The following is a 27,372-nucleotide window of genomic DNA, read 5'->3' on the forward strand; positions in this document are numbered from 1 at the left end:
CCTCACGTACAATTCTTAGAATCAAAGTTATGATATTATGTTAGATAAACACTAATTAAACTCCAAAAGCTTATTAAGTTGTTAAAAGATGAGTGAGTATTGTATATGAAGTTAACATATGATTGCTTCCTAGCTTTGCCATACTCAAGTTTAGCTAGACTACTCTCATATATGATGTATCATTGGAAAATCGAAACTTGCAATTAAAGCATATATAAATGCTTGAGTTTCTAATTAATTTAATGGTTAAGAACCAATTACAATGTCGCCAAAAGAATAATCACTGAGGTCTAAACTTGTATCATTAAAATCTTGAAGAAATTGATCAAATCATTGCATATGAGAGAGTGTGAAATGAAACCAAGAACAAAAGAGTGGGCGGGGTGTGACAAGAAAGATCGATAGGAGCATGTCATGTGGGTGGAAAGTTCACGACTCGAGGAAGGGGACAATAGGCGCCAATGGAGAGTGTGCAAGGGGTCCTCTGCAACCAACCTTTCCCCTGACCTATCATCCATCATAATTCTGCAGATTTCTGCATCCCCATGTGATCTCTCACTTCTCTGCATCACTTAATTCGTCCAATCTCGCAAACCTCTGCCAATTGCACCTTTTTATATTTATTATTTATTTCCTTTTTGAAATGCATGCATATGAAGTTCGTTTTGATCAAATTGTATTGCAATTTACAAGTAAGGTGTGCCACAAGTGTTTCTGGCTTGGCTTGTACCAGTCAGACAATTATTGAAATTATAATGGCGAAATAAATCAACAATATTCACACCAATATGAGTTTAATTTCAAGAATTTACTAGATTAATTATGCGCATGTCATCTTCTGATGTGATTTTACAAACAAATTAATTAAAAATAAAAGGATGTCAATTTTATGTTGGCCCTTTTAGATGTGCTTAATTCTAGGAACTTTAATTTTGTGGACCAGTGTTTCTGGCCCCTTAGCCCCCATATCACTATTATCAAGTCCCATCAAACATCTTGCCAGCCCTTTTTCTTTCGATTCTTGCACCCATCCATCGGTCCACTCTGATATTTAAGCCATGTGTTGCAGTTGTTTTACTTTCTGTCGAACTATTGGCTACATAGAAAGACCCAGTTATTAGTGCTGAAAAAGCCATGACATCCCCTATAGTTAATGGACACCTTGGGAAATGAGAGGGTCCTCCTCTCCTCTTAACTGTATTAGTAGCTTGCTAGCTAGCTAACTCATCATGCCCTAGTTTGGGGACCGAAGACGCATCAACCGCCCCATCTAAAAGGAGTCAAAACAGGTAAGGTAAAGCCTCACAAAATCGGGGAACAACACAACTACAACAAGAAGTGTTTTATATTTGGTGGCCAGTGGGACCATGTTAGTGTTAGTGCACTAATATTTCATGCCAAGTATTATTGCTGGGTTATATTAGTTGGTCAAAGTAGTGTGTTTGTTACTTTACACTCGAGCTTAATTCTCTTTCAAGTACGTTGGAGTAGTTTAGAATATCACATTGTTAAAAACAAGAAAAAGGTATTATTGCAAGCAAACTCTCCACATGAATTGGGCATGTTGAGCACAAAACAAAAAAACTCTAGTTCAATTAATTTTTCACTATCTTGCACCTTTCAGTGCCGATCAAGTGCAGCCTCTAAAACATGTGAAACCCACAGACAAACTATTAACAAGGATCATGTGGAGCGAGTCTCGTGAAAATAATGGGAAATTCAATGCATTTTTTGCAATTTCCCAATAAAAAGTAATTCAATCTTCGACTGAACATTGTGCAGCACAGAAGTTTACGAGCATGTCTCCCCTGCCGTACGCAGTTAGAAGGTAAATTTCCTTTTGTCTTATCACGTGACTTGACTGTAAAACTAACCAGCTATTGTTTCCACGACAAGTAAAATTGATATAAAAAATGAAAAGAAAAAAAAGATAGATAGCAAAATCATGGCACTTTGCAAATTGACAATTCATCACCATTCCACAAACAATACAGTGCACCACTTTTTCGGCATTCAATATTACAAGGATCCGAAAGTATGTCAAAATTTCTCAGCATTTCATCTATTCAAATTTACATAATTGTGTCTGCCCTGCTCATTTTCAAAACTTCCGATTCATATTCCACAAAGTGAAAATTCCCTTGTTTACTAATCATTTTTCATGTTAACATGTCACGAGGTTCGGTACCTGATTTAGTCCGCGAGATAGTTTCTGATTGAACACATGATATACAAATGCTAACTTCTAAAATTCACCAAAATTTGCTATTGGAAATACACAAACCCCCTTGAAATGGTGTGACCTACCATTTCAGCACCATATTGAGCAATAAAGACGGAACAACTTGGATGCCAAATAGTCCACAGAAAAACAAGTGGAGTGAAGGCCACAACTGGAGCGAAGGTCTTGAAGCAATTCCTATTCCTCGTATTTGACATGCAATACAGCTCGGGAATCAAATGCTGCAGGCGACAATACTTACAATAATTCCTCACTGATATTTGATCTAATTTGAATTATGACTCTGTGAGCTTTGCTTTCAGGTTCCCGAAGGTTGCAGACAATATGACGTGGTGGTAAATATTCTGTCACACAAAAGGGGAATGTTAGTAAGAGCCCAGTCACCTATACAGAAACATAATTATACAGCAGGTGTAACAAGAGGGCATTGCTTACCCATAGAGATCATTGTCATACCCGCAACAAAATGTCTCTTAATGACAAGATCCAGTTAAACGAATCTATCTTTATCTCTCAATGACAATCTCTTTAAGGAAAAGCACATCATCACGTGGATGAGCTTCTTCTACCCGAACTAGAACTTCATCTCCAACATCTGCTCCCACAGATACCCACACGGAAGATTGAAGTCCCACCTGAAAAATTCATGTTTGACATAATCGACGTAAGTGCAAGCCATAAAGCTTAATAATGGCGCAACCCATAAAGCTTAATAATGGCATACTCATCCCAAATAAAAGAAGGGTTGAGAGCAGGAGAGAAGGGTAAACATAAAAGAAAATGACAATACAGATCCAGAATGACAATACAGATCCAGCTACAGACTTACTATAGCTACCACACATCTTAGAATTGGTAGAGAATCAAAAGACAGAGGCTCATCAACTGACATGTACCATATACGTTCACAATTGATCTGCATAGACTATATGGGATGCTTATTTTAATATCTCATTAATAGCAAGTGTGGTTGACATTGTCTACAGTTTTAGTTTTGTCTTACAATCCTAAAAGTTTTGTGCTACAAATAATGCATGACATAACTAGCAGCATTTACAATTAAACAGATATAATTACATGTTTACCTCAACTAACAATATGGCTGCAATCCGATCCTTAATGAATCTAAGAATCAACGCACGATATCTTTTTTCTTTTGACTGCCTTCTCAGAAATTCTAATATCCAATACCGAAGACTGCTGCTAAAGAGCTTCTTTGCTACTCTAGCATTCATATTCACTATAGATGCCATCCCTTCCAACTGACCAGCTGAGAAAGGAGGAGATTTCCTGATGAGAAATGCTTTAACCTACATAACAGATACCTTCATCAACGCTTAGCAACATTAGCTCAACAATTTGGCTGAATACCGCATTAAAACACAATTCTCAGCAACGTATTAGTAGTTATATAACATGCAGAAGTCATTGCACTTAAGCCTGCCAGCTTAGCTTAACTTTCTGACCTTGGTATTTTGGAATTCATAAGATTTAATTATTAAAGTTAATTAACCATGTGCTCAATTAAGCAAGACCCTAGTTTATATAAATCTGTTCATAAGATATGGTGAAGCACCAATTGTCCCTCCAGATTAAACTTCACACGAGCGACATAGACATAAATATGATTTGATAACACATCTGTTTTTTTTTTTTTTTTTTCTTTCTTTCAAAAAGTCTCGTTCTTCATTTTTGAAGAAAAGACTCCACATAGCAGTGATACCTTAATTCATTACCCTTCATTCATGAAGCACATAGCTTTGTCTGCTTGCAAACCGCAGACGAGATCAAGATCATTATATGATTTTGTTGACAGCAGAAGGACAAGGTCAACATTTGAGATTGTAGTTTATTAAGAACTATACTTGCATGGAAGAAACTCACCTGATAGTGAGCTAGTAAATCCATATATCTACGGATGGGAGATGTAAACTGAACATAACCCGGAAGTCCTAAAATTCCATGGCGTATAGGTTTCCTGAAATCAATTTCAGCAGCACGCATTAGTTTAACAAGAGCAGAGCTTCTAACAGGTCCTTCCGGAAGATGTGCAAATGCAGATGTGTCGATGTTGGATTGGGGCTGTCCTCTGTAGGGTAAAGGAATGTTATTGCTAGAACCAAATGTGGCCACAACTTCTCCACAGAGTATCATCATCTCGGTGACAAGTCGCATTGCAGGGTCTGCCTGGTTTTCAACATACAGATTAATAATAGGCTCTGGATCCTCTGGATTAACCACTTTGATACGTGCTTCCAATGTGGCTGTGTCAATTGCACCCTGAAAAATGAGCATATAGTTATTGTCACAGAAGAATTTTGGAGGGTTATTGATTAATCATGCCTACAAACCCTTTTTTCTTTTGAGACCTTAGATCAACATTTCCTATTTAAAAAGTAAATACATGTTTGTTTTATGAATGAAATTGTTATGACAAGGGTTTGGATTTTTTCGATCTTTCATGATCTTAAGGATTTTGCGCACAGCAGGATCCATATCAATAGTAGAATATCCATAGGGTCCAGGTTATGGATAGTACAACCACGAAAATAATTGTCGACTAACAGGATCACGACGCACCAAAGAAAGCTACTGGAACTTTGAATCACACAACCAAGAACGTTTCAGAATTAATTTTGGTCTAATTAATTAACTCCAACCTGTTGGCGACGCCATATTGAACGGAGAGTTGCAGCCTCAGACAGGATTTTCAGTTCAGTCTCTTCTTCCAGGTTTAAATGAAGAAGCTCCGATGCACTCTCATACGTCAACATGTAAGTTGGTCTAATGATTGAGTTGTCCACCGAATATTCTGCAATACTATTGAACCACACAGAGAGTAAAATAGAGTTCATTAGTAAAATTTGGTTGGAAAGGAGAAAACTAACCAATGAGTTAGCAAAACCTAAAATGCTTCAAAGAAATATCCACCCCACTTGTTCTAGATTATTATATAATCTTTGAATCATAGTCTGTAGAATTATCTTATTTGGAGAAAATTAACCTTTAAGTTAGCAAAAGCTAAAATGCTTCAAAGAAATGCCCACATGAGTCTGTTGTGACGCCCCCTCTTTCAGTTAGAAAGATCTTGTTTTAAGCCACAATGATTTAATTATTTCAGTCTGTAGAATAATATGGAATCATTTTAATTCAAAAATCTATCCACCACCTTCAAAACCAAGATAATTCTGAATTCATAATATACAAATCTAGGAGGGAAGTAATGGTCTACAAGCCCTAAAAAAGGGTATTACAGCTCTGTGTAACTCCATTAAACTATAAAACAGCACCGATTCGGATGAGATCTCAAGGGGGGACCAAACATATAAAGAAAAAAAATTGTTTTACCTGCCATCAGAATGCAGCACAACAGATACTGTAACTGCATTGCAATTCTCTCCTTGTTGCAAACTCATTCCCTCCATGGCAAGTTTCTCTGGGAACATAGGATAAGTGGCAGTGGGCAAGAAAACAGAAGTTCCTCTTCTCATTGCTTCCCTATACATCATGAATTTATCAGAAAAGAGTGAAACATAAACACATATCAATAAGGCTTGTAGTGTTCCACAAGCTACCTGTCTACTATGCTCCCGGGTTGAACAAACCTAGTTGCATCTGCAACATGAATCCATATTTTAATGCGTCCATCTTGCAGCCTCGTTGCACTCAGAGCATCATCAAGCTAACATGTTACAATTAAAAATTTCATACGAAGAGCTATCAAATTTTGATGCGGCAAAAATTTACAGTTTTGACAGCAGAAGATAACATCACTAGGCATGTGTAAAACATACCTCATCAGCCTCGTCCACATCAATAGCATAGACCTTCAAGTGAGTGAGATCTTTCCTTTCAATCTAAAACAAGAACATTTGCAGAATTTTTGTAAGGTTTTTAAACTAAATTTTGCCCTGTATGTACTATAATACAGGAAGCAGGCTAACCTTATACTTTCATTTTTATAGATGTGTGTCTGTGTAATTTTTCATATAAACCATTAAAAGTTTCATTACAATAATAATACAAGGTTTCCTATAAAATTAAGGATGCAAGCCGAAATCTTAATACTGAATCACATCTTTCCCCATGGGTAAAACTATGTTCATAACAGAGAGCAGGCTAACCTCATCTGGATCATATGAATCTGACAGAAGACTTTCTGCAGCTGATATAACTTCATCTGAGTGATCAGTACGGGTATTGAACTTCAACAGGTCAAGATTCACATGTACAGGAAAAAACCCAATATTTATGAGGAGATTTAGAGCTGATGATGCTGTTTTCACCATCCCCATTGCCCTTAGGATCTGACAAGAAGGTATGTACAAAAGGATAAACAAATTAGGAACAAAGCTGATATGCATGTATGAATATGATGTATCACACAAAGAGAAATAGGGCATAACATCATCAATAAGATCTTCTCTTACGATGACCCATACATTTTCGGAGCTTAGAAGTACCAATTATCACAGTAAGCTTAAACACTATCATTTAAGTCAGACTTGGTTACCATTCCAGCCGTTTTCCTTTGGTCATCATTTGTGCAGGCATCAATAGCATAAGATTCAAGAGACTTAATTTTCTGTCTGATTTTCTCTTCAACCATCCAAGAAGATTTGGGAGGTTTAGCATCTAAAGGCATTGCCTTAGCAGATTTCAGTAATTGTACAAACTCCTGCAGTTCTTTCTCAGCTGCCTCCTTTGCGAGCTTCCTACGGAGAAGTTCCTCAACCTAGTTTCTCAAACAAAAAAAAATTCACGTCAAAATTATTGGAAAAGCAAGAAGACAATCAAGATGAATGCTATCATGGATTACTCACTTACTAATCAAACTTGCATTAACTTCTAATACATGTCAAGAATATCTTTTCTTTCTTTTTCTTATATAAATAGATATATATATATATATGTGTGTGTGTGTGTGTGTGTGTGTGGAGATGCCTAAACAGTAAAACAAAAGATTTTTTAATTTAGAGTGGTAAGTCCTATTGGTATCTGCCAACATACGACCCAAACCATCTTATGCCAATCAACTTCAACGTACCAATAGACTACAAAAAATTCAATTGTTATAAATTTTCTTCACCATCTAATACAAAACTATCAATATAGAGTGGAATTAACATCATCTGAGGAGAATCACTCTTCCTTCAAACATAATATCCTTTCTTGAAACACATCTCCACATTAGGAGCCATAAAGATAAGCAATTTCAAACAAGGCGAGCCAACTGTAAGAAGGGAAGATGTTAAACCAAAAGCATAGCTGTACCTGCACAGCAGGTCGAGGTCCATATATAGAGCGAGAACCTCTTGTCTCTAGCACAGTGAAGTATACTTCATCTTCTGAAAGCATCACATGAGCACAGTAGCATTCAAGAGGCTCCACACTACCAAAGATCATCTGTGGAATGAGCTAGGATCATTGAAGGAACAGCCATACATATATATTTAACTTGAAAAGTATAGTACCTCAGCTAATTCTTCTGCTGTCACACGCTTATTCTTTTCAAGGAGTTCAACCCAAGCAAATTCTAGAAGTGCAGAGTCCTGCACCAGATTAAAAAAATATTTTTTACCAAAAAACACAAACCACCAGAATATAAAAAGAAAATTCATATCTGCGACTATTTTTGGGCAAAAACCAACCGAGTTTTCCTGAGCTCTCTGAACAAACTTTGAAATCTCTGCGTGGTCGAAATTTTCAACACCAGGAACAATATATGTGATTTGTTGTGGTTTAATGGATGATGTAACACCATTCTGACATAGCATAAGAACAACCACCATAAAAATAAAAATGTTAGACTAGCAGGAAAACAATAACATCCCGTGCATAGTTTTTATTATTAGTGAGCTTTCAACACCTAGCAGCCTATTAATAAGCCGCATTAGTTGTTTTTCTAGTAGAACCTGATCAGAAACCATCCAATTCTTCTTGCCATCGGGTCTCTGGGCAACAGCAAGCAATACTCTCTCTGAATCCTTCTTGAACTCGAGCAGCAACCCTTGGTGCAGCGTTCGGTTCACAAGCTTATCTTCTACAATCCCTCCACTGCTTGTCAGCTCCACCCTGCAAAATAGTTACTAAATAATCTCATTATACTTGCATTATATATATGCCTTTTTTCTTTCTCAGCAACCAAACAGCGCATAAATTACATTAATTTAAGTCTCTAAATTCGTAATTAAGGATGATCAAAAAAAAAATTCGAAGAAATGTGATTCTGAGAGGGGGAGAGAGAGGGAAGCTACTTGGCGGCAGCGCGAACTCGTCTCCGTCGGCGCAAGGCACCGAGCTCTTCCATGACGCTGTCGACGAGGCTGTGAACGGAGCTGCTTTGAAGGCCGCCATGGCCAGGAACTAACTTATCGGATCGAAATATCGGGAAGCGAATGCTAAATTGGGAGAAGCGGCGACTGAAGTGGCATGGGGAGCAGCGGAAGGCGAAGAGAGTAGGGGACGAAGAGGAAGTGGAAGCGGAGCGAAAGATTGAACAGCTGCCGACGGCTCGAACCGCCATCACCGTCCGGCGAACGAAATGAAAGGTTTAGGGGAATGGGAGGGAGAGTTTTTGTTACTCTGCTTGTTTGTTGATAATGGCTATCCTGTGACTGCGAAAGCTTGTTTTCTAACACCCGCCCTTTTCTTTTTTGTCACGCACAATATGTAACGAAATTTTTATTTATTTTTTGTCATTAATTTAATAGAAAAAGTCATGAACTCACATTAAACAATAAAATCATATTTTTTTTCGAGGATTTTTACTAGTGAAAACGTGTTTTTATCTAAATGTTGTAGTTGATTTTGGTGTTAACTTTTACGTCGAGCAAGCAAGTTATATTGATATGTGGTGTTATTAATTCAAATGTTATAATATAAGTGAACGACATAGTTGATATGTTATGAAACTATAATACAATAATAAATAAATGATAAATAAATATACTTGTTATAACATAAGTAAATTGGTAACACCACGTGATTTCTCAATAATTCAGATAACATAACTGCAAAGCTGATAACATAAGAGCCTGGATGTCTGAGAACTGCTTGCGTCTTGGAAGGTATGCGTGTGGCCATTCTTACCATTGCTAGAGCATGTTACATTACATACTGGTTTACCTATCCGTTTGACTGCAAATTTTCGATGACTTACCATGACACACACAAGTCATGATGATATTGATGCAGTTGGATCATGGTTGTCTTAATTATTTTTTTCCAAAATTATTAATTAACTTGTGTCATCTCATCAAGCCTTTTTTCGCAGTCAAAAAGTGATACAACTCGAGAAAAATGGTATGCCTGCTAAAATCTGAGATGAAACACACATATTTTGGCAACTCTGCAGTTTAACAAAGTGTGAGAGTTTACACGTACGGCTACATATTTTCACATGCACTTAGTACTTCCTACATCCATATGTTGTAAAGAAAACAGAGCAATCAATCGTATTTCATGGTAAAGATAAAGAATCAAAGATTACAGAATGAAACGAATACATGTATAACAAGGGTATCATAACAAAACAAATCCGTAAATAGTATCTTTATACATGCGAGCAGCTCGTGCCGCCTTAAGCCCCCTCATCCCTACCGCAAAAATCAACTGCAAAGCTGAGAACACAGCCCCTGGATCTGAGAACTGCTTGCATTTGCCAATGTATACGTGCTGTTCTTACCATTGCTTGAGCATGTTAACAAGAGCTGATTGCCCGTCTGGCTTGACTGCAATGAGGTCATGGCACAGAGGAGAGTCAGATTCATGCGATTATCACAAGAAAATATCAGACATACTGTTCTTAATCACGAGTACAAATGACTCTTTGCTAATAAAACCAGTTCCCCTTGACAAACAGAAACTTGCCGTCACGTATTCTTTCCGAAAATTTTAACAACTAGTTAGATGAAGATTCAGGTGATCATATATTCAGCACATGAAGCCTTTTTACCCAGTCATAAAGTGATGCAATATGAGAAGAGTGATCTGTCTTGTAAAATTGAATGCAAATCCTAAATAGTATGCAAGGGGGAAATGGAGGGAGTTTTCGGAATTAGTTACCGTGCAGTATGCAGGCTCTGTCTTGCAACTCCATCTTGAAGTAGGGACACAGGACAAATAATGACACCAAGAGCAATGTTTATTTGCATCAACTCCCCGAAGAAGCATAACCAGGCCAACAGTAAACCTGTCATATCAGCAAAAGAGTGTTTAGTTTATTCATTTAACAAATTTTCAAGTTAACAGAAACTTTCTCAGGCAGGCCTAAATCCAATTTACTCAAGTTTGCACGACATCCCTGGTTGTGCCATTTATAACATGAACTAACAGAAGGAGAACATATAACCAAGAGGAAAAACAAGGATAAAAATTAGGATCCTAGATAAGTAATTCTAGATAAATTTTAGGGAAATAGCCACATTCTGGAAAGTTTCTATATCTTTCTCTGTGTAGGCATCTTCGACATTGACCAAGTTTCTTTGTTACTTTTGGTTGCTTTAGGGTTCATTCCTAGGTAGAACAAATTAAGAAAGAGCTTCTGCGATGAATGGGAATCTCTACATCGAATCTGATATTTGAAGTAGATAAAACATTGTTTCACGATAGGTTGAGCACCTACAACCTAGGTTTCAACAACGTAGATGGACATGTAAGAACTCATTTTCAATACAAGCACAACAAAAGTTTGGGCTGTAGCTGGTAAGTTAGAAAAAATTGATGTTCTATAGGAGCTTTATCTTGCCTAAAAAGAACTTAAATTGGGTAGAAGAGTGTGATATGTCACTGTTGAGCTAGTTCATCTGAGGAGCAAATTGTGTTTAATGAAAAAGGTCAGCATGTTATATACTCTTTGTAAGCAGATTTGTTTTCATATATACTTTTACAAGTACTGATATGTCTTGAACTTCGATTTAACTTCAGATGAAACGGCTTGACTTACCCAACAATTAAAATGATCACAGAAAGGACCCACAAAATGCACTGATAGGTCTTGAACTTCGATTTAGCTTCAGATGATGCGTATCCTGGAGGACCATATCTTTGGTTAACCCATCCGAACTGGGGGCGGATAAGAAATACAAACCCGAGAAAAAAACCCGAAAGAAATCCTCCAATGTGAGCAAAGTTGTCAACGTGTGGGAGAATTCCCACTGCCAAATTGATTGCTATGACGATCAGGAGGGTGAAAAGTGCTCCAAACTGCACAATAATGAGGAATTAGATATTGGATCCTGAAGGTGACCGATCTAAGTTTTTGAAGTATGATGAAGCTCCTTTAACAAGCAGTTTGACAATTACCTTACTAGCATATATTGTCCAATTAGTGACAAGTTCGGAAAGCATGGCTCCCAGCAATCCAAAAAGAGCACCAGAAGCACCAACAGAGATGTTTGTTTGGATGAAAAGCGATGACAACAAACTCCCACCAAGTCCAGAGATGACATATATCAACCCGATCCGGACTGCAAGAGAAACACACAAGAATTGGACAAAGGGCATGAGCTAAAGTTTTGTATACTGACATGAACAAGAAAATAAGAAGAGCTATATCATCGAATAGATTTGGCTCAATCACAATGAAAAAGCCTAACTTGTCTTATATACCCAAAGTTTCCTTGTGAAAGAAGAACCATTTGCCTTTGAATGATGACAATGCTTTTAATCATCAGAAAGTTCTCTGAATTTGCAGAAAAAATTTCATCACAAAAATTAGATCGAAAACTGATTTTCAAAATACATACCGAAGCCAAATTCTTGCTCTAGCCGATACCCAATAACCAAAAGGCTCAACATATTAGCCAATAAATGGAAAACACCACCATGTAACCAATTGCAAGTGATGAGAAGCCACCCCTGGTGTCTGTGAACCACCTTATTTACATCTAAAGCCCCCATCTTCTGTAGCCTATAGCAATCAACATTCAGCAAAATACCCAATTATAAACTCATAAAACCCATCAAATCACCAATTTATAAATAATAAAAACACAAAACCAGCTAAAGCAGCATTTGAGATCAAAATTTGCAGAACCAATTGAAAATCTGAAAACCAACAGGATCATCAAAAACTAAGAACTCACGTGGAAGATGATGGTCCAAGAAGAGGGTTCTCCTTAAACGGCTGAAAGGAGAACCTACCCAAGAACGTGGCAATGCAATTGATCGAGTTCTTGGGGCAGTTGTTGACATACATGGTGATGATGAACATAATAACATTGGCAACAACAAAAACAGGTATCAGCCAAACAACCCACTTCTTGAAATGCTTGACCTCTCGATACACATCAGGGGATGAAGCTGGAGCCGGAGAAGCTAGTGGAGGTGTCTCTATGTCCACTGGGTGCACCACGTTGTAACTCCGCCTGGAGTTCACTCTCATTTGGGGTCCTGAAGATGCAGGCTCTGCCGCCATTGAAGTGGGCAAAGTATCAAAGAATTGGGTTGAAAGCTAAAATTGATGAAGGTTTTTGATGCAGAGGATATGAATGTGAAGCGACGGTGACAAAGGTGAGAGCTTTAGGAGCACAAAGTCAGGAAAAGAGGCTGCCTTTAGTCAACTTTCATCAGTTGAGAAGCTGTTGGCCTGAATTGAACTGCTCCGCTTCATCTGGCCGACACGTACGTGGCTCCTACCCAATTCTTTAGCTTTAAGGCACTGTTCGTTCGGACTTTTGACGTCGCGTTACAAAAATGGAAAAATTAAAATAAAATTAGAACAGATTAAACATTTTTTGAATGAGAAAATTGCATTTTGATTTCTGAAAAAATAAATAAAATATAATTGCATTTTGATCACAAGCAAACATAGCCTTCTTCTTCTTACTTTCATTTCGTTGTCGTATATGAAAATTATTGTTGCAGCTGTCAGTGATTGAATAATTCCATGCAAAAAAGTAATGATTGAATATTTAATCATATGCGTTGTATATGGAGAGCATGATTTTAATACGATTCTTTACTTTTGCTGTATCTAGTGTGAAAGCGTGACAGACGGTGATTAGAAAATTCACTTCTTTTTTTTTTTTCCCTCTTGTAATTGATTAGGTAGAAAATCTTCATAATCAAACATTTTTTAGGATAAAAAACATCATCTCTCTATGTGTAACTGTTCTTTTGCCGCAAATTGGTTCCCACCATAATAATGGTGACTTCCCCTCCCCCATGGCACTTAGGATCAAAACCTTAGAGTTGGGGTTTCGATCCTAAGACTTGTTGATTTTTTATATATCCATCTATTTTTTTGTCACGTAACTTGCACATGCATGGAAATTCAAAAAATTGACATTGCTAAATTAATTTTTTCAATTTAATTAATTGACAAACCGCAATTGCTTGATGCCACAACGTAATTATAAAGTATGCAGGCATGTGAGGAACCCAATCGTGCTGCTACAAACATGTAAATTAAAATAACAATACACCTCTTTATTTATTTCAAGCAAATTCTTCATACATGTCAATTTAATCCACCGCTAATTATTACTTTATATTTTACTAATTTAATAGCATAATGGTTCAATTGCAGAATTATTAAATATGCTACATGTCTCAATCGGTCATTTGCTGCTCACCAACCATTTGGAGAAAATACAATTAAAAGCAATAGGGAAGAAGAGGAGACACATGTATTGCTTCAAATTGAGGTTTGAGTTTTGAGAAAGCATAAACCCAAGCAGAAGGAAGTGTGTGTTTTATATGAGCCACCAAACCAAACCAACCCTAACAAATATTATAGGTGTCAGATGATGTCAGAGTTTCAGTTTGACCCAAAATTATACTAAGTGGGCCAACATTGGGCTAATATTCAACATTAATCAATTTGAAGCCCGGCCTAATTTTTTGTTTTCCCAGCCCAAATTCAATCCAACTCTCCAGCCCAGCCCGATGCCAATGAGATCAAATAAAACTTGGTCATCCATTCCAAGTTGTACAATAGCAAAAGTAGAAAGCACACAATCAAGAAAAATTGTACGAGAAAAACATACAATGCCTACTTGTGGAGAGGAAATTTCCTATCGATACATATATGATTGTATATGAGTTTATAACCTTCATACCTAGGGTTTTTATTTTATTTTATATTTTATAGTTGTGAGATAGTACAATTATGTTCATTTTTTTTGGATACGTTCTTTCTTTCTTTCTTGAAGCTTAAGCCTTTTGATTCAAATGGAATATTGGCATGTGAAAACCTAGGTGGCTTTGTATTACATAACAAGCTGTTAGAACCCAACGTCACATATCAGAAGAATAGCTTATGACAGGAATCCGGGACGGTATATGAGTTTTTTTAGCGCATTTTCTTTATAAATTAGATTTTAAAAGAAAGTTTCAAGCATAAACTCGAATTACAAATAAAATAAATTTCTTTTTAAAATATTACAGGTGCGTAGTATGTAACATTATTGGACAACAACGATAAGGAATAAATTCCAAATTTTTTTAAAATTTCATGAGGCAAATTGACATTAACCATGTGGTTAAGAAATCAAATTGGCAGATCACAAAGTTTAAAAAAAATAGTTTTTAGTGATGATGAATCTGATGATGATCAAAACTCTCTTTTTCGCCAAGTTTTTTAAAAAAATGAAGAACCAAGTGGTAGTGGCCCCCACGTGGCCAAATACACACGTTACCGTGATAATAATGGACAACGAGGCCAGCGATTCTAGCGATTCTTCTCAAACGCGTTACGGGTCCAAGAAACGCATTTGCGCCTCGTTGCTTTTTGCTTGTATTGCCGGCGTCGGATTCGATGCCTGCCTTCGCCGCCTTTATGGATTTTTCTCAGTCCCCACTCTCTCTCCCAAACGCGTTTCCTCCACAACATTCAAAATAATTCAAAACATAATTTTTTTTTTTAAAAAAAGAGAAAATATCCTTCCGTTGTTGACTTCAAACAGAACTAGCGCCAACGACTCGTTGCTAATCTTCGCTGTTAATCGCTTTGGTCTTATTTAAAATAAAGATTTAAATCCAAATTTTCCACCTCACCCTCGTCAAGTCTCTCTCTAAATTAACCTCTGTGCCTCTTTCTCTCTCCCTCTCTCTCTCTTTTGCTTGATCGCTCGCTTTGTTATTGTTCTTCAGAAGCTGCTGTGCGAGCAAAATCAGAAACTAGGGTTAGCTTACATCGGAGATGGCTCCCAAGGATCCGAAGCAGAGTGGAGGTTTCTTCGCCTCGATGGCTTCCACTTTGACCAATCTTGGCAGCGCCATGACCAAATCCGTCAACGGGTATCAGTCAAATCCCTCTTTAATTTCATCTTTCGAGCTGGTTCTGTAATTCGTTTACAGTTTTTGGTTTCATGGAGATCGGATTTTGATTTGTGTCTGTTCAATTCTCTTGCTCTTGGTGTCAATTGAAGCACTGCTGGTGCTAGCTGTTACTGTAAAAGCTTTAAATCTGGCTTCTATGTTCTATTGGGTTTGAAATGAATCGCTTACTAATTTGGAATTTCTGTTGATGTGGATTAATTTAAGTGGTTTTTTGATGGTTGTGGCATTTACTTGGTGTTTAATTACTTAGAAGTACTGCCAAGTTCTGAATCTAATGTCTGCATGCTGAGAAGCTAGTTTTCTATGTTTTGAAGAATCCGGTTGTGACAATTCTTGGTATTTTCGCTGTACAGCATAGTGGGTTATGAGGGGCTGGAGGTTATCAACCCAGATGGAAGCTCAGAAGATCTCGAAGACGAAGCAAGGAAAGGAAGGTGGAAGCAGGAGGTACACTACTTTTCCGCCATGGAAATACCCAACTCCCCTATATGACAATGGAGAAAACGTTTCCATATTGGTTTTGTTCCCAATATAGTTGTTAGGGTTGCAAAACATTGTCAAGATTGCATTTCTCGCATGGTGATCAGCCCTTATATTAGCTCGTGTGTGTCTGATGGCCTTTGAAGGCAGGCATCATAGAGTACCATATGGTGCACTGTAATTATCACGTAGGTGATATAATACACACCTAGAATCAGGCATCATGTCATTTCTAATTTTTCTTTGGACAAGCTGGATCAGTTCATTCTTAGTTGACTAAAATGAAACCTTTTCTTCCTTTATTCCTTGTATGGCAGCTTCTGTGCATGCCTTGTGTTGATCTTATAAACAGAAACTGATGCTTTTCCTATAGGGATAATAAGACAATCTATTTTTGTATTTATAAAAACTACTTTTTTTTTTCTTTTCAAAACTTTCTAATGCTTTCATGCATGCTCAATTCAGAAGTTCTTCCTCTTTCTTTTTTAGGATCGGGATGGTTACTGGAAGGTGATGCAGAAGTATATAGGCTCTGACGTCACATCATTGGTGACCCTTCCAGTGCTTATTTTTGAGCCAATGACTATGCTACAGAAAATGGCAGAGGTTTGTGTTATTTGTAATTGAATGGCATTATAAGAAGCTTTGTTCAATCCGATCCTGTTCTCCTCAGTGAATCTTACAATTGCCCAATTATGTTACAGCTGATGGAATACTCCCATCTGTTAGATCTGGCAGATGAATGTGAGGATCCATACATGAGATTGGTGTATGCATGTAAGTATTTTCTGCATCTCTGCTCTGTATAGGCATCGCTGTTTCCACTTCATTTCCCTCTCCTTTTCTGTTTGTGCATGCACTGTATGATGACTAACTTACAGTTGCTGGTTTCAGCCTCATTTTTTATATCTGTTTACTTTGCCTTTCAACGAACCTGGAAGCCATTCAATCCAATACTTGGTGAGACTTATGAGATGGTTAACCATGGTGGCATTACGTTTATATCAGAACAAGTAAGTACCAAGCACCAAAACTAGCAATTCTTTGTTTAGTTATAATTTATGGTGCTTTGGGATGAAAATAAAAGCACTTTTTATTTATTTGCATGAATCTCAAGTTGTTTGGCATATACTGGGATGCTTATCATTATCATATTTAAATGAGTTTATGGTCTTGTATTCCTTCCAGGTCAGTCATCACCCTCCTATGAGTGCTGGTCATGCTGAAAATGAGCATTTCATTTACGACATAACTTCGAAGGTGAAAACCAAATTTCTAGGGAACTCAATTGATATCTATCCAGTCGGAAGGTAACATAATTTGATCTTTCTCTGTGGCTATAATTTTGTTACTAAGTGATTTTGTATCTTCTTAACTCCTTTGAAATTGTAATGGTAACCTTTTATCATGAGATTTGAAAATGAAAACATTTTCCTCATCTAATGATTTGTGTTTAAGCAAGAGATGAAATTGCATTGTACTCTTTATTAACAACTTGTGTAACCTTTAATTGTTTTTTACGCAGAACGCGTTTGACCCTAAAAAAAGATGGCGTAGTCCTTGATTTGGCACCCCCTCCAACAAAAGTTAACAACTTAATTTTTGGACGAACATGGGTTGATTCACCAGGAGATATGGTTCTGACCAATTTGACCACGGGAGACAAAGTTGTGCTATATTTTCAACCATGCGGCTGGTTTGGGTATGACTACCTTTCTATTGTAGTGTTCACTGCTCATCACTTGTAGCATTGTTTGCATCACGTGACTGCTTATTGAGTAACATCTTGTGGATGGTATTTTGGTCATACAATCGAAGTTTCAGGTCTAAAACAATCTTCTAGGCTTCTATTAAAAAAAAAAAACTGTAACATTGTGAACCTACCTTCTTGTTGTTTTATTAGTTACCTACTCCTGATTGGGCACAATATACTCATGGGATGTGGTGATCCGAAACAAAAATTGATAACACCAAGATTTTAGACCAGACTGAGTGGCCAGGGGAAAAACCCCAAATGGAGGGCCAAAACTAATGTGGAAAGAGATATATGTAGTCAACTCCAGTCTTTTGGGATAATGACTTGGTTTGGGTTCAAGGTTTTTTTAACCTTTAGTTATCCTAGTGTATGCTCTATGTTGATTTCACACTGATAAAATATTGTGCTTGCAGATCTGGTCGCTATGAAGTAGATGGGTATGTTTATAATTCTGCCGAGGAACCTAAAATATTGATGACTGGAAAATGGAACGAGTCAATGAGTTATCAACCCTGTGACTCAGAAGGGGAACCACTTCCTGGCACTGAACTGAAAGAGGTTAGGTTTTACCAGCTACACCTTGTAACTTGAATCTTGCTTAGGAAAACCTGGAGTGGACTTCTGTCTGGTTCTTGCAAAGTGGAATTGCAGGTTCAGACCTGAGGTCATTGATAGCTATATTTGCCCTTTACATATCTGGTGTCCAGTTGGTGTATGAAGTTGTAGAAACCAACTAATCTTTATAGTTCATAGGCACTCCTATTGTTTTCATGGCCAGTTTTGAATTTTGTATTGAGTGCATTCTCATGATCATGATGCCATGTTATTTATCTCCCCAAAGACTGAGAAGATTGGTAACTATTTTATTTTGTTCCTTCCTTTTTGTCATATCAGAGGACTAGCGTACTAGTTGAGAACTTCTTTTTTGTCCATTTCTGGTGACCTAGCAAACAAACTTTTTTCTTTGTTTGTTCCTTTCAGTAAACTCATAGGAAATTATTCATTGTTTCATTGCAGGTGTGGAGAGTTGCTGATGTTCCAGAAAATGATAAATTCCAGTACACACATTTTGCTCATAAGATAAATAGCTTTGACACTGCTCCTAAGAAGTTATTGGCATCAGACTCTCGCTTGCGTCCTGATAGATACGCACTGGAGCAAGGTGACTTATCCAAAGCGGGTTTTGAAAAGAGCAGGTCTCTCTCTCTCTCTCTCTCTCTCTCTCTCTCTCTCTCTCTCACACACACACACACACACACACACACACACACACACACACACAAAATACAGTAAGAAGATTGAATTGAAATATGAAAATCATTGGTAAAAACTGACATCTTAAATATGTCTACCTACTTTTTTGTCAGTCTGGAGGAGAGACAGAGAGATGAGAAGAAAAATCGAGTGGCAAAGGGACAGGAGTTTACTCCAAGATGGTTTGACAAAACAGATGAAATCTGTCCTACAACGTGGGATGACTTGGAAGTGTACCGTTACAATGGAAAATACACTGAACATCGGGCTGCAGTAGATAACTCAGACAGCGTTGAAGCGATTGACGTCAAATCAATAGAGTTCAACCCCTGGCAATATGAGAATTTGGCTGCTGCTTGAGGTGTATCATGTGATTGTTTTGCTTGTATAATAGTTTTGCATATTTATTTGTTATTCTTACCTTTGCTCGCTCCCCTTGGGAGTCAGTATCATGATGGAATTATAAGACGGATAGGCTTTCCTAGCTATGACATTGATGTGTTGTGGTGTTAGATCTTTTGCAATCTTTTATTATGAAAAGCAATTAAAGGTTGGAAATCTGACTCGTTCTTGTGTGACAATTTCTACGAATGTACCGAATGGCTCTGTTAATGAGGTATCTGTGAGTTAGGGTTTAGAATACAATGAAAGAGATGGTAGTGATGGTGGTACTGAGACAGGCACGCATGATTATGTGCTGTTGTGATGGTGGTGGTGGCTCGCACGTGTAAAGGCTGTTGGCTGCTTCCAAAGTTCTTGGCGAGCCTCTTTTTCAGAGAAACATGGGTTTGTCTTTCAGTTGGCTGATGTAAACCGATGCGAAAAAAAGGTCACATTGTGGCCTGCGTTCTCTTCCAATTTCCTTCCTGTCCGTACTCTCAGGACCATTTCAGACCTTTTTCACTTGGTCCTCCCTTATCCATTCTCTCTCTCACCACAAAAAATATGCCACCCTTATCCCCTAACTTATCGTTCTTTGCGTCATTATCCCCTAACTTATCGTTCTTTGCGTCACTTAGCATGTTGGAATGCTAGCTTTACCTCTTCCAATGAAATCCCATCTCGTGAATTTATGGACCTCATGCCATTGTAATGTGGGTTTGCCTTTTGGGTTTATACGAAGTGATTGGATATTTGTTTTCCGTCAAAAATTGGATGCTACTTCATCTTTCATGTCATAAATTTTGCCCAACTACCCCAACGAGAGAGACACATGTCTACAACTTTTTCATCTTAGAGAGACAATCAGTGTCCATATAATTCGTTTGAGTTTTGATAATTTTGGCAAGCTCTCATTGCCCCTTTAATTGGACTCCACACTTCACCAGCTTACACACCCATGCGTGTATGTGTGGGGTAGTCCACAATTATGTTTAAAACGCACTAATTTAATTTTGTTGAAACGCGTTAATTTAATTTTGTTGAAAAAAATTCTGAGTTCAAATCAAATTTGATCAACAAGGTTGTCGACTATAAACATCAATAATGAGAACATATTGACTCATAATTCAAGAGAGGACACATTTGTTGAGGAATCAACAAGTTATAAGTTGGAGTTGTGCAGATTTTTATTACTTTGGGACAAGTTCTTACATGAGCAAATAATTCAAGTATTTTTATACACACAAAAGCCTTGGTATGCGTTGGTCAAAAAATAGAAGACAAGGAACGTGGAACACGGTGGAAGGGCCTAGGAAGAGCAGCAAAGATGATTGAACCTCTCCCGTACGTACAGAAAAGTGCATTGTTTTTATGTGAACGAGATAAGATTCAACCCAGAATTATGGAGAGACTTACACGTGTCAAGAACAGAAGTGATGCGGCTCAAACGTAGGAACTGGTCCAAGAGGTTTTTGTTAACTGCTGTAGCCGGTAAACTCCCACCAGTTACCGGTTAGCTCAATTATGGGGATGAAGTTCAAACTTTATAAACAGTTGGGGGGTTTAAGAAACAAGTTGGGTGGTTTTCAGGGGGTTTTTGGTGATCAGACAGAACCCACTTTCATAGGTGAGGTGAGAATATTATGTGTATTTTAGACACTGCTTTCTGTGTCCCTTATAAGAAAAAACAAGAGTAATTCTCTCTTTTCAGGCAGGGATTTATATTTTCATCCATGAAAATGAGAACCCAGATCAAATTTTGCATGTATTTTTCTAAAATCTCATATTTTTCTGTTTAATATGCTTGCCCTGATGTGTTTTTGTGTGTTTGCACATTTGAATTTCTTCGAATTTTTGTCTTCCAAATTCCCGTCGTATGTACTCACTTTCTGGTGGAATTGTAATTCCTTTCTCTCTCTCTCTCTCTCTCTCTCTCTCTCTCTCTCTCTCTCTCTCTCTCTCAAATATAAATATGATGTTTGAACCAGTGAACTATATGATGATCTGCCGTTTTACATTCTGTCAGAGGGTTTAACGTTGGCTTCCTGTTCTTTTATGTACTAATACATATGTTAAGTTATGCCTTCGTGACATAAAAAAGGTGTTAACTTTGTTATGATTAGTAGAAATTGAGGGGTCTTATTTAGGAACAAGTTGACATATATTGTATTCTGCAATGGGATGATTTCAAGGTTTTCTAACTACCCTTTTGTCTGTACTTTACCCTTTTAACTGTAAGCCTTCTTGTCTGCATTGCCTCACACATATACTATTCTAGTAATTTCTGCATTTGATTTTCCTTTGTTTTATTTATTTTATATAGGAGAATATGTAGGCCTATATATATTTTTGTTCACTTCTTAGATTTTGGCTATCTGGAAGTAGTCATGAAGATGATTGGTCAGAAATGAAACTGAAAAATGAATTTCCCAGGGGAAAGGGAAGGAAAGCAGGAAAGCAGGAAAGCTACATTTGGTTGCGCAGAGTTTTTGGAATTTATTTTGATTATGATCTTCTGTTGTTCCGTTTTTTGAGTTGTACTTCACTGAATTAAATTTGGTCCCAAAGTTGGTCTTCTCTTACTGCAGATCTCATTTTGACTTTAGAACTTTGGGTTTTGCAGCAATTGGTACAAGACCACTTAAAAGCATATAAGATCTTATCTGCATTATGTACTCGTTGTTAAAGAAAGTGTACGATTTGTTTGATGTTTTTGTGTCCTAGTGTTCTTGGTCGGTGTTCTTTTATTCATGGGATTAGGACACATAAATTCGTTTTCGTATTAAGTTATCAACCACCCAACAATTTGTTTCATATATGTTCCTTTTTTGTTGATCCGGCCTGTTAACCTTGATGCGATATTTATTTGGTTGAAGTACAAGTTTTGTTCTAGTTTCATCAGTATTAGTCTATTATTTACATCATACAGCCCAGCTTCACCCCATGCAGTGGTCTTTTACCTTTTTTCTTTCTTCACATGCATTCGATGCAAGAATTTCCTGGCTGCCAATTCTGCTACTTGTTTTTCACAAATTTCTATATTTTCCATTCCTCAACGCGTAAGTGAATTTCATGTCATTGTTTTTATCTTGTGATGTTGAACTGATTGCATTAATTTTGGTTAGCTAACAGGGTCTTGTTCTGTAGGCCTTGAGATTAAAGAAGCTTGTTACTTTTAGCAGATGACTTTTTCTACTTGCGATGAAAGTCTGAGATATGGTATTGCAGCGGAGGTTGGACTATGGCTTCAATGGCTACCAGGTGCCTGAGGTTCCTCGAGCTTCTAGATCAGCCAGGGTAAAGGCTCCCATGACCAATCTTATGGGTTGCCTGTTGACATTCTATTTTGTGTGTACAAGGAGTCCTGATCTTGTGATCTATTAATATTTTTGGTTCAGGGAAGGGGACCTATCAAGAAGAAACTAGAGGCCAATCAAATTCGTGCTTTTGAGATTTTGGCCAGTGTAGCTGGTAAGTTATTGCAGGAGAGCGAACATCCTCTGCCAACAAATGATTCTTGTGGAAAGGATGTGCATTTCATTTTTGATGATACCACTAAGAGCAAACAGGAGAAAGGAAACTTCTCAAAGGAAGACCCATGTGAGCGTGGAAGCTGTGATGAGCAAACCCTTTTATGTGTGGGCAGGATGCAAGAGTGCCAACAAAGTTATACATTGAATGGGGTTTCACATTCTCAGGAAAATTTTAGTTATGAGATCAACCGAGCATCAAAAAGTTTTGATCATTCAGAGAGTATATATTCTAACAAAGTATTCAGTGACTCTCCCTTATCTGGAGATTCTGTTGAAGAGAAGCCACGGGGTGTACTCAAGAGGAAGCTAGAGACTGGACCATCAAAGGATACGAGCATAAAGGATGAAAGAATCCAGATTTTAGGCAATTCTGAGGATATAATGAAAGTGGAAGGGATGCCTTCTGAACTGGTCAGTTGTGGGCATGATGTAAAGACTTCCTTTTCAGGGGACTGCAAAAATCATGATCCTTTACTCTGCCATTGTGCTAATATTAAAGTAGATAGTAAAGATGATGACGAAAACTGTGTTAGGTATGCCCAACCCCTCAGCGTGGTAAAAGAATTTGAGCAGCCACCAGACGCCGGTGATGAGAAAATAAATAATCTTGCTGCGTCCAGGCACTGGGGAGTAGCTCCTGAGAGGAGGATTGGGGGTTATTCTAGAAATGGTAATTGGCTTTGTAATGCACTCTTGTTTTGAATGTAAAGTAAGTTGTAGGTGTTATGATTAGTCTGTTGGATTTCATCAACCGTGCAATTGATATTAGTTTCCTATCAATATCCTTGGCTTAGGATAGAAACATTTTCTCTTGTGCCCTTTTTGGTGTATTGACTAAACCTTTCTGGATTTTATGTTCCTTATGATAAATATGCTTTGATGGTGGTTTGATGCTTTCAGATGGGAAGATCAGGCAAGTTTACCGCCACGGGAGAAATTGTTATACACATCAAAGATCACAGAAGATTTATCCTTTTAAAAAGAGAAAGTTCTTTAATCGGATGCCACTTGCTACACCTGATAGAGGGTTTAACTGTGAAAGCATATTTAATTCTCCTGATAAGAGAGTAAATAGTGACAACTACTGCGCAGGTTCAATGATGCATACTGTCCGCTTTTCATTTTCTACACATGTGCACAGTGCACATTATACTCTCCATTTACATTGAAGGTTTAGGTTTTAGGGATGTATCAAGTTTGGCTTAACAATCCTAGCTCCTAAATGCAGAAATTGGACCATCATCCTCAACAACAGGTGGGCAAGTACCACTCAAGTCCAGTGATTGCAATGGTAAGAATATCTATTGACGTTGTCTGGAATTCTACTACACATTGCCATTTTACTTTATAATTTTCTTACACACTCTTCCTTTTGTTAATCAGTGAAGCTTAGTATTAAATCCTTCAAGGTTCCTGATCTCTTTATTGAAATTCCTGCAACTGCAACTGTTGGTTCATTGAAGGTTTGTGTTATTACCTTTTTCCGAGCTGTTGATATGTTAACTTTGCTTCCATATTGTTTCCCTAGGTTTCAAGAAACAATTAACATTTAAGCCTAACTCTATTTTTTGATGTGGTGTGGTGGTGGGGTATAAAGGTATGGTGTGGATTTTAGAATGTCATATGAAACATTTAGTCAAATCAAATGTGTTTCACCAAAGCCATTGCAGGTTACTTCAACTTATCAAATAAGTAGTTCTTGACATTATTTCGATACTTTTTAAGCTGGAAAACTTAGCCTGGCTGACATAGATGATTGGGCGATTGCAATTCCTTAGACCAATCAAGGTTGGTTGGGTGGAATGTTAAGTTTCATCCCTGCGTTTGTACTTTTGGGGCGTCAGGAATAAGGAGGCATTTTGCTTTCTAGGTAGTTCATAGCTGGAAATTAGACTATCAATTACAATTAAGAATATGCTGAAGGTATGCAATCTTTCTCTATCATACAGTCTTTTTCCATTTTTGCGTATTTCATTTGACCTCTTAATTATGTTGGGAAGAAAAATGGATCCAAATACGGTTCAAGAAATCTCACGCTATTATTTTGTTTAGATTTAATTGGTAATATCTGATGTTTTTTCTGTAGAGGACAGTAATGGAGGCAGTAACATCCATACTTGGAGATGGATTACATGTTGGCATCCTGGTCCGGGGAAAAAAGGTCAGAGATGACAACAAAACTCTACTTCAGACTGGGATTTCTCAGGATGAGAAGAGTCGTAATTTGGGCTTTATGTTGGAGCCAAAACGTGCAAAGCTTACATATTCTCCACGCAGCAAAGATCCTTCTTTGCCATCTGGCAGATCTCGGGAGTTAACCAGGTAACGGTTTAGTAAGTGTTAGCTTATGAATTGGAACATCTTGTAGTGGTTCTTTCCCCACTCTTGCAGCTCATACTCTCATTATTCCTAGTTTCGGTATCTAAGAGTTAATCTGTTTGCCTTATATTCATGAGGGTATGTTTTGTTGTCAGGCATTGTGCATCTTTGGTGTCACAACCGGGGACTTCAAATGTCTCCCCAAATCCTCCAGTAATTAATTTTGGTGGTTGTGTTAAAAGAGACCTCAACGCACTTCCCTCTCTTCCCAGTACCTCTATTGAAAAAACCCCACAAGCATCCCAAGCTCTGGCTGCAGTTCCACCAATTAGCATGAATGCATTGGCTGTGGTTCCTTTTCATCGGAAATCTGGGCATCCAGAGTATGTACAGCGCCGGATCAGGAGACCTTTCTCTGTTCCAGAAGTAGAAGCATTGGTTCAAGCTGTTGAGAAACTCGGAACAGGAAGGTTGGTTTGATCATTATCGCTTCGCTATGGTCAAGGAATATTAGTACCATGATGCAGACTATGTGACAGTTTTCTTGGGTTGCAGGTGGCGTGACGTTAAGTTGCGTGCTTTTGATGGTGCAAAACATCGAACTTATGTGGATTTGAAGGTGAGTAATTAATTTGAGTATAAGGTTAAATGGATTTTTGGGGTTAGTATTTTTTCCCTGAATTCATCTATAGTTCGTTTTTCAACCTCATGTAGTTTGAATAGTGTTAAACACCCTTTTACACTTTGAATATTCAGTTTTGAGGTTTAAAGCAGTTAAGCTGCTGCCTTATATCAGCGTCGTCTTTATGATAGCCCATGGCCTTAGAAAATGTACTACATTGTTGCCCTCCTAACAAAATGTGGAAAATTGGGAGTGGTGCAGGACAAGTGGAAAACATTGGTACACACAGCAAGAATCTCCCCCCAGCAAAGGAGGGGAGAGCCCGTTCCGCAGGAGCTTCTGGACAGGGTCCTAGCTGCCCATGCCTGCTGGTCTCAGCGGCGCGCCAAGCAACAGGTCAAAGCAGCAGTCTGAGGCCTAGGCTTTGTAAAAAAAGATCTGGGAAGAAGAGGGTATCTGTATGTAAATGTTACAGCTAGAAAATTGTCATGTAAATGAGACTTGATGTAATATGCTATTTCTCTCACTTGATCCACAAGACACCAATCTATCCTTTCCCAGTTAAGAAGAGTCTTGTGATATGTAAATGATTGTTTATGCAGCAACTGGAGTATGCTCTGAGAATTAAATCCACCAGACATCACATGGAATTTATATAATATGACAAATTGTTTGATTCTCTGCCAAGATTTTATGCCAGTGCATGAAGATACTTATGTTTCCTATCCTCTCTCTCTCTCTCTCTCTCCCCTTGAAATCAATTTTGTCGATCTTTTTTCTGAGTTTTTATATCTGTCATTCAAATAGTATTTTGTTATTTTTCTGCGTTGGTTAAGTTTTTTATTTTGGGTTTGTGTATCTTATACTAATCGGTTTGCAATTGCCGTCATTGATGATGCAGACTGCACTATAAGTCTTTAGCACTATTTATCTTAATCAATGATCTTAATTGCAATCTGACAGCATAAAAGAGTATTAGTATGCCCTGATCAACAACAGAACCCACTATATCATATACATAACTAAGATCTATAAACTTGAAGCCTCACTGCACTCAACACATGGTTTACTGATTTCTATAAAGACAATGGAGCATGTGAAGGAATTCCAATTGGTTTGTTTCTAATTGGTGGTCCTTGGTGTGGCATGTGCTTAACTTGGGTTGATCAATTTTTTTAAGCTTTAATCTTAATTTATAATTAAAATTGTTTAAGCCAACCCTTGAAAAGGAGCTTGATTTGCAAATAAGTGATCTCAAGTTCGAACTCCCATAATACGTTGAGAATGTATATACGTGAGAAAACACCCCTCCCTCCCCTAAAATATCTCTAGTATAAAAAACTAAATAAAATTGTTTTAAAGTACCTTAAACATGCCCACCATAGTCAAAGGGGCAATTTGCTTTTCCATTCAAACACAGTGGTGAGGACTCGTTTTCTGCTTAAAAAACTGAGTACTATGTACTCGCAACTTATGAGTAATTCATCGAATCGTTACC

General features: G+C 37.7%; 4 protein-coding genes across 11 annotated transcripts; 2 read left to right on the forward strand and 2 right to left on the reverse strand.

Moving 5' to 3' along the window:
* Window positions 1–1,952: 1,952 nt before the first annotated feature.
* LOC117632910 (ribonuclease II, chloroplastic/mitochondrial-like) lies at window positions 1,953–8,870 on the reverse strand. Of its 4 annotated transcripts, none has more exons than XM_034366541.1 (15): window positions 8,500–8,870; window positions 8,158–8,317; window positions 7,894–8,007; window positions 7,717–7,794; window positions 7,517–7,648; window positions 6,756–6,977; window positions 6,367–6,549; window positions 6,037–6,099; window positions 5,818–5,924; window positions 5,591–5,740; window positions 4,903–5,062; window positions 4,127–4,522; window positions 3,328–3,552; window positions 2,699–2,877; window positions 1,953–2,586 (listed from the first exon to the last, which is right to left on the reverse strand). In XM_034366541.1, exons 1-14 carry the CDS (start codon window positions 8,766–8,768, stop codon window positions 2,749–2,751), a joined length of 2,388 nt encoding a protein of 795 aa, XP_034222432.1. In that variant the 5' UTR covers window positions 8,769–8,870; the 3' UTR covers window positions 1,953–2,586; window positions 2,699–2,748. The 4 variants fall into 4 exon arrangements, with proteins under 4 accessions (XP_034222432.1, XP_034222431.1, XP_034222434.1 ...); XM_034366540.1 differs by having other exon boundaries at window positions 2,678–2,877; XM_034366543.1 differs by having other exon boundaries at window positions 2,678–2,877; window positions 7,894–8,331; window positions 8,500–8,614.
* A 694-nt stretch (window positions 8,871–9,564) lies between these two features.
* LOC117632044 (RHOMBOID-like protein 1) lies at window positions 9,565–12,950 on the reverse strand. The gene is made up of 6 exons (XM_034365416.1): window positions 12,331–12,950; window positions 11,992–12,155; window positions 11,549–11,712; window positions 11,190–11,449; window positions 10,310–10,436; window positions 9,565–9,975 (listed from the first exon to the last, which is right to left on the reverse strand). The coding sequence occupies exons 1-6, from the start codon at window positions 12,660–12,662 to the stop codon at window positions 9,853–9,855; spliced, it is 1,170 nt and encodes a 389-aa protein (XP_034221307.1). The 5' UTR covers window positions 12,663–12,950; the 3' UTR covers window positions 9,565–9,852.
* A 2,038-nt stretch (window positions 12,951–14,988) lies between these two features.
* On the forward strand, window positions 14,989–19,579 carry LOC117630113 (oxysterol-binding protein-related protein 3A). Of its 2 annotated transcripts, none has more exons than XM_034362862.1 (10): window positions 14,989–15,487; window positions 15,883–15,976; window positions 16,499–16,615; window positions 16,714–16,786; window positions 16,904–17,022; window positions 17,198–17,319; window positions 17,535–17,711; window positions 18,179–18,323; window positions 18,783–18,981; window positions 19,024–19,073. In XM_034362862.1, exons 1-10 carry the CDS (start codon window positions 15,390–15,392, stop codon window positions 19,056–19,058), a joined length of 1,179 nt encoding a protein of 392 aa, XP_034218753.1. In that variant the 5' UTR covers window positions 14,989–15,389; the 3' UTR covers window positions 19,059–19,073. The 2 variants fall into 2 exon arrangements, with proteins under 2 accessions (XP_034218753.1, XP_034218752.1); XM_034362861.1 differs by lacking the exon at window positions 19,024–19,073 and adding an exon at window positions 19,133–19,579 and having other exon boundaries at window positions 15,115–15,487; window positions 18,783–18,961.
* Window positions 19,580–20,592: 1,013 nt separating this feature from the next.
* On the forward strand, window positions 20,593–26,563 carry LOC117630684 (telomere repeat-binding protein 5-like). Of its 4 annotated transcripts, none has more exons than XM_034363396.1 (10): window positions 20,593–21,032; window positions 22,548–22,697; window positions 22,799–23,603; window positions 23,834–24,025; window positions 24,162–24,224; window positions 24,317–24,396; window positions 25,020–25,255; window positions 25,408–25,722; window positions 25,808–25,871; window positions 26,136–26,563. In XM_034363396.1, the coding sequence occupies exons 2-10, from the start codon at window positions 22,617–22,619 to the stop codon at window positions 26,286–26,288; spliced, it is 1,989 nt and encodes a 662-aa protein (XP_034219287.1). In that variant the 5' UTR covers window positions 20,593–21,032; window positions 22,548–22,616; the 3' UTR covers window positions 26,289–26,563. The 4 variants fall into 4 exon arrangements, with proteins under 4 accessions (XP_034219287.1, XP_034219288.1, XP_034219290.1 ...); XM_034363397.1 differs by having other exon boundaries at window positions 20,593–21,027; XM_034363399.1 differs by lacking the exon at window positions 20,593–21,032 and adding an exon at window positions 21,048–22,459.
* The last annotated feature ends 809 nt before the right edge of the window (window positions 26,564–27,372 follow it).

The sequence above is a fragment of the Prunus dulcis genome, chromosome 6, assembly GCF_902201215.1.
Source record: "Prunus dulcis chromosome 6, ALMONDv2, whole genome shotgun sequence".
Classification (NCBI taxonomy): domain Eukaryota; kingdom Viridiplantae; phylum Streptophyta; class Magnoliopsida; order Rosales; family Rosaceae; genus Prunus; species Prunus dulcis.

Bases quoted from the DNA above. Each gene is read 5' to 3' on its own strand.
- LOC117630684 (XM_034363396.1), top strand. From the start codon at position 22,617: ATGGTATTGCAGCGGAGGTTGGACTATGGCTTCAATGGCTACCAGGTG. The intron at 24,397-25,019 runs GTTTGTGTTATT...TTTTTTCTGTAG, and splicing joins CAACTGTTGGTTCATTGAAG to AGGACAGTAATGGAGGCAGT. The intron at 25,723-25,807 runs GTTGGTTTGATC...CTTGGGTTGCAG, and splicing joins GAGAAACTCGGAACAGGAAG to GTGGCGTGACGTTAAGTTGC.
- LOC117630113 (XM_034362861.1), top strand. From the start codon at position 15,390: ATGGCTCCCAAGGATCCGAAGCAGAGTGGAGGTTTCTTCGCCTCGATG. The intron at 17,023-17,197 runs GTAAGTACCAAG...TATTCCTTCCAG, and splicing joins TTACGTTTATATCAGAACAA to GTCAGTCATCACCCTCCTAT. The intron at 17,712-18,178 runs GTATGACTACCT...TTGTGCTTGCAG, and splicing joins CAACCATGCGGCTGGTTTGG to ATCTGGTCGCTATGAAGTAG.
- LOC117632910 (XM_034366541.1), bottom strand. From the start codon at position 8,768: ATGGCGGTTCGAGCCGTCGGCAGCTGTTCAATCTTTCGCTCCGCTTCC. The intron at 6,550-6,755 runs GTAACCAAGTCT...CCTTCTTGTCAG, and splicing joins AAAGGAAAACGGCTGGAATG to ATCCTAAGGGCAATGGGGAT. The intron at 4,523-4,902 runs GTTGGAGTTAAT...CTCATTTTTCAG, and splicing joins CAATATGGCGTCGCCAACAG to GGTGCAATTGACACAGCCAC.
- LOC117632044 (XM_034365416.1), bottom strand. From the start codon at position 12,662: ATGGCGGCAGAGCCTGCATCTTCAGGACCCCAAATGAGAGTGAACTCC. The intron at 11,713-11,991 runs GTATGTATTTTG...TTTCTCTTGCAG, and splicing joins AGAGCAAGAATTTGGCTTCG to TCCGGATCGGGTTGATATAT. The intron at 11,450-11,548 runs GTAATTGTCAAA...ATTATTGTGCAG, and splicing joins GGACAATATATGCTAGTAAG to TTTGGAGCACTTTTCACCCT.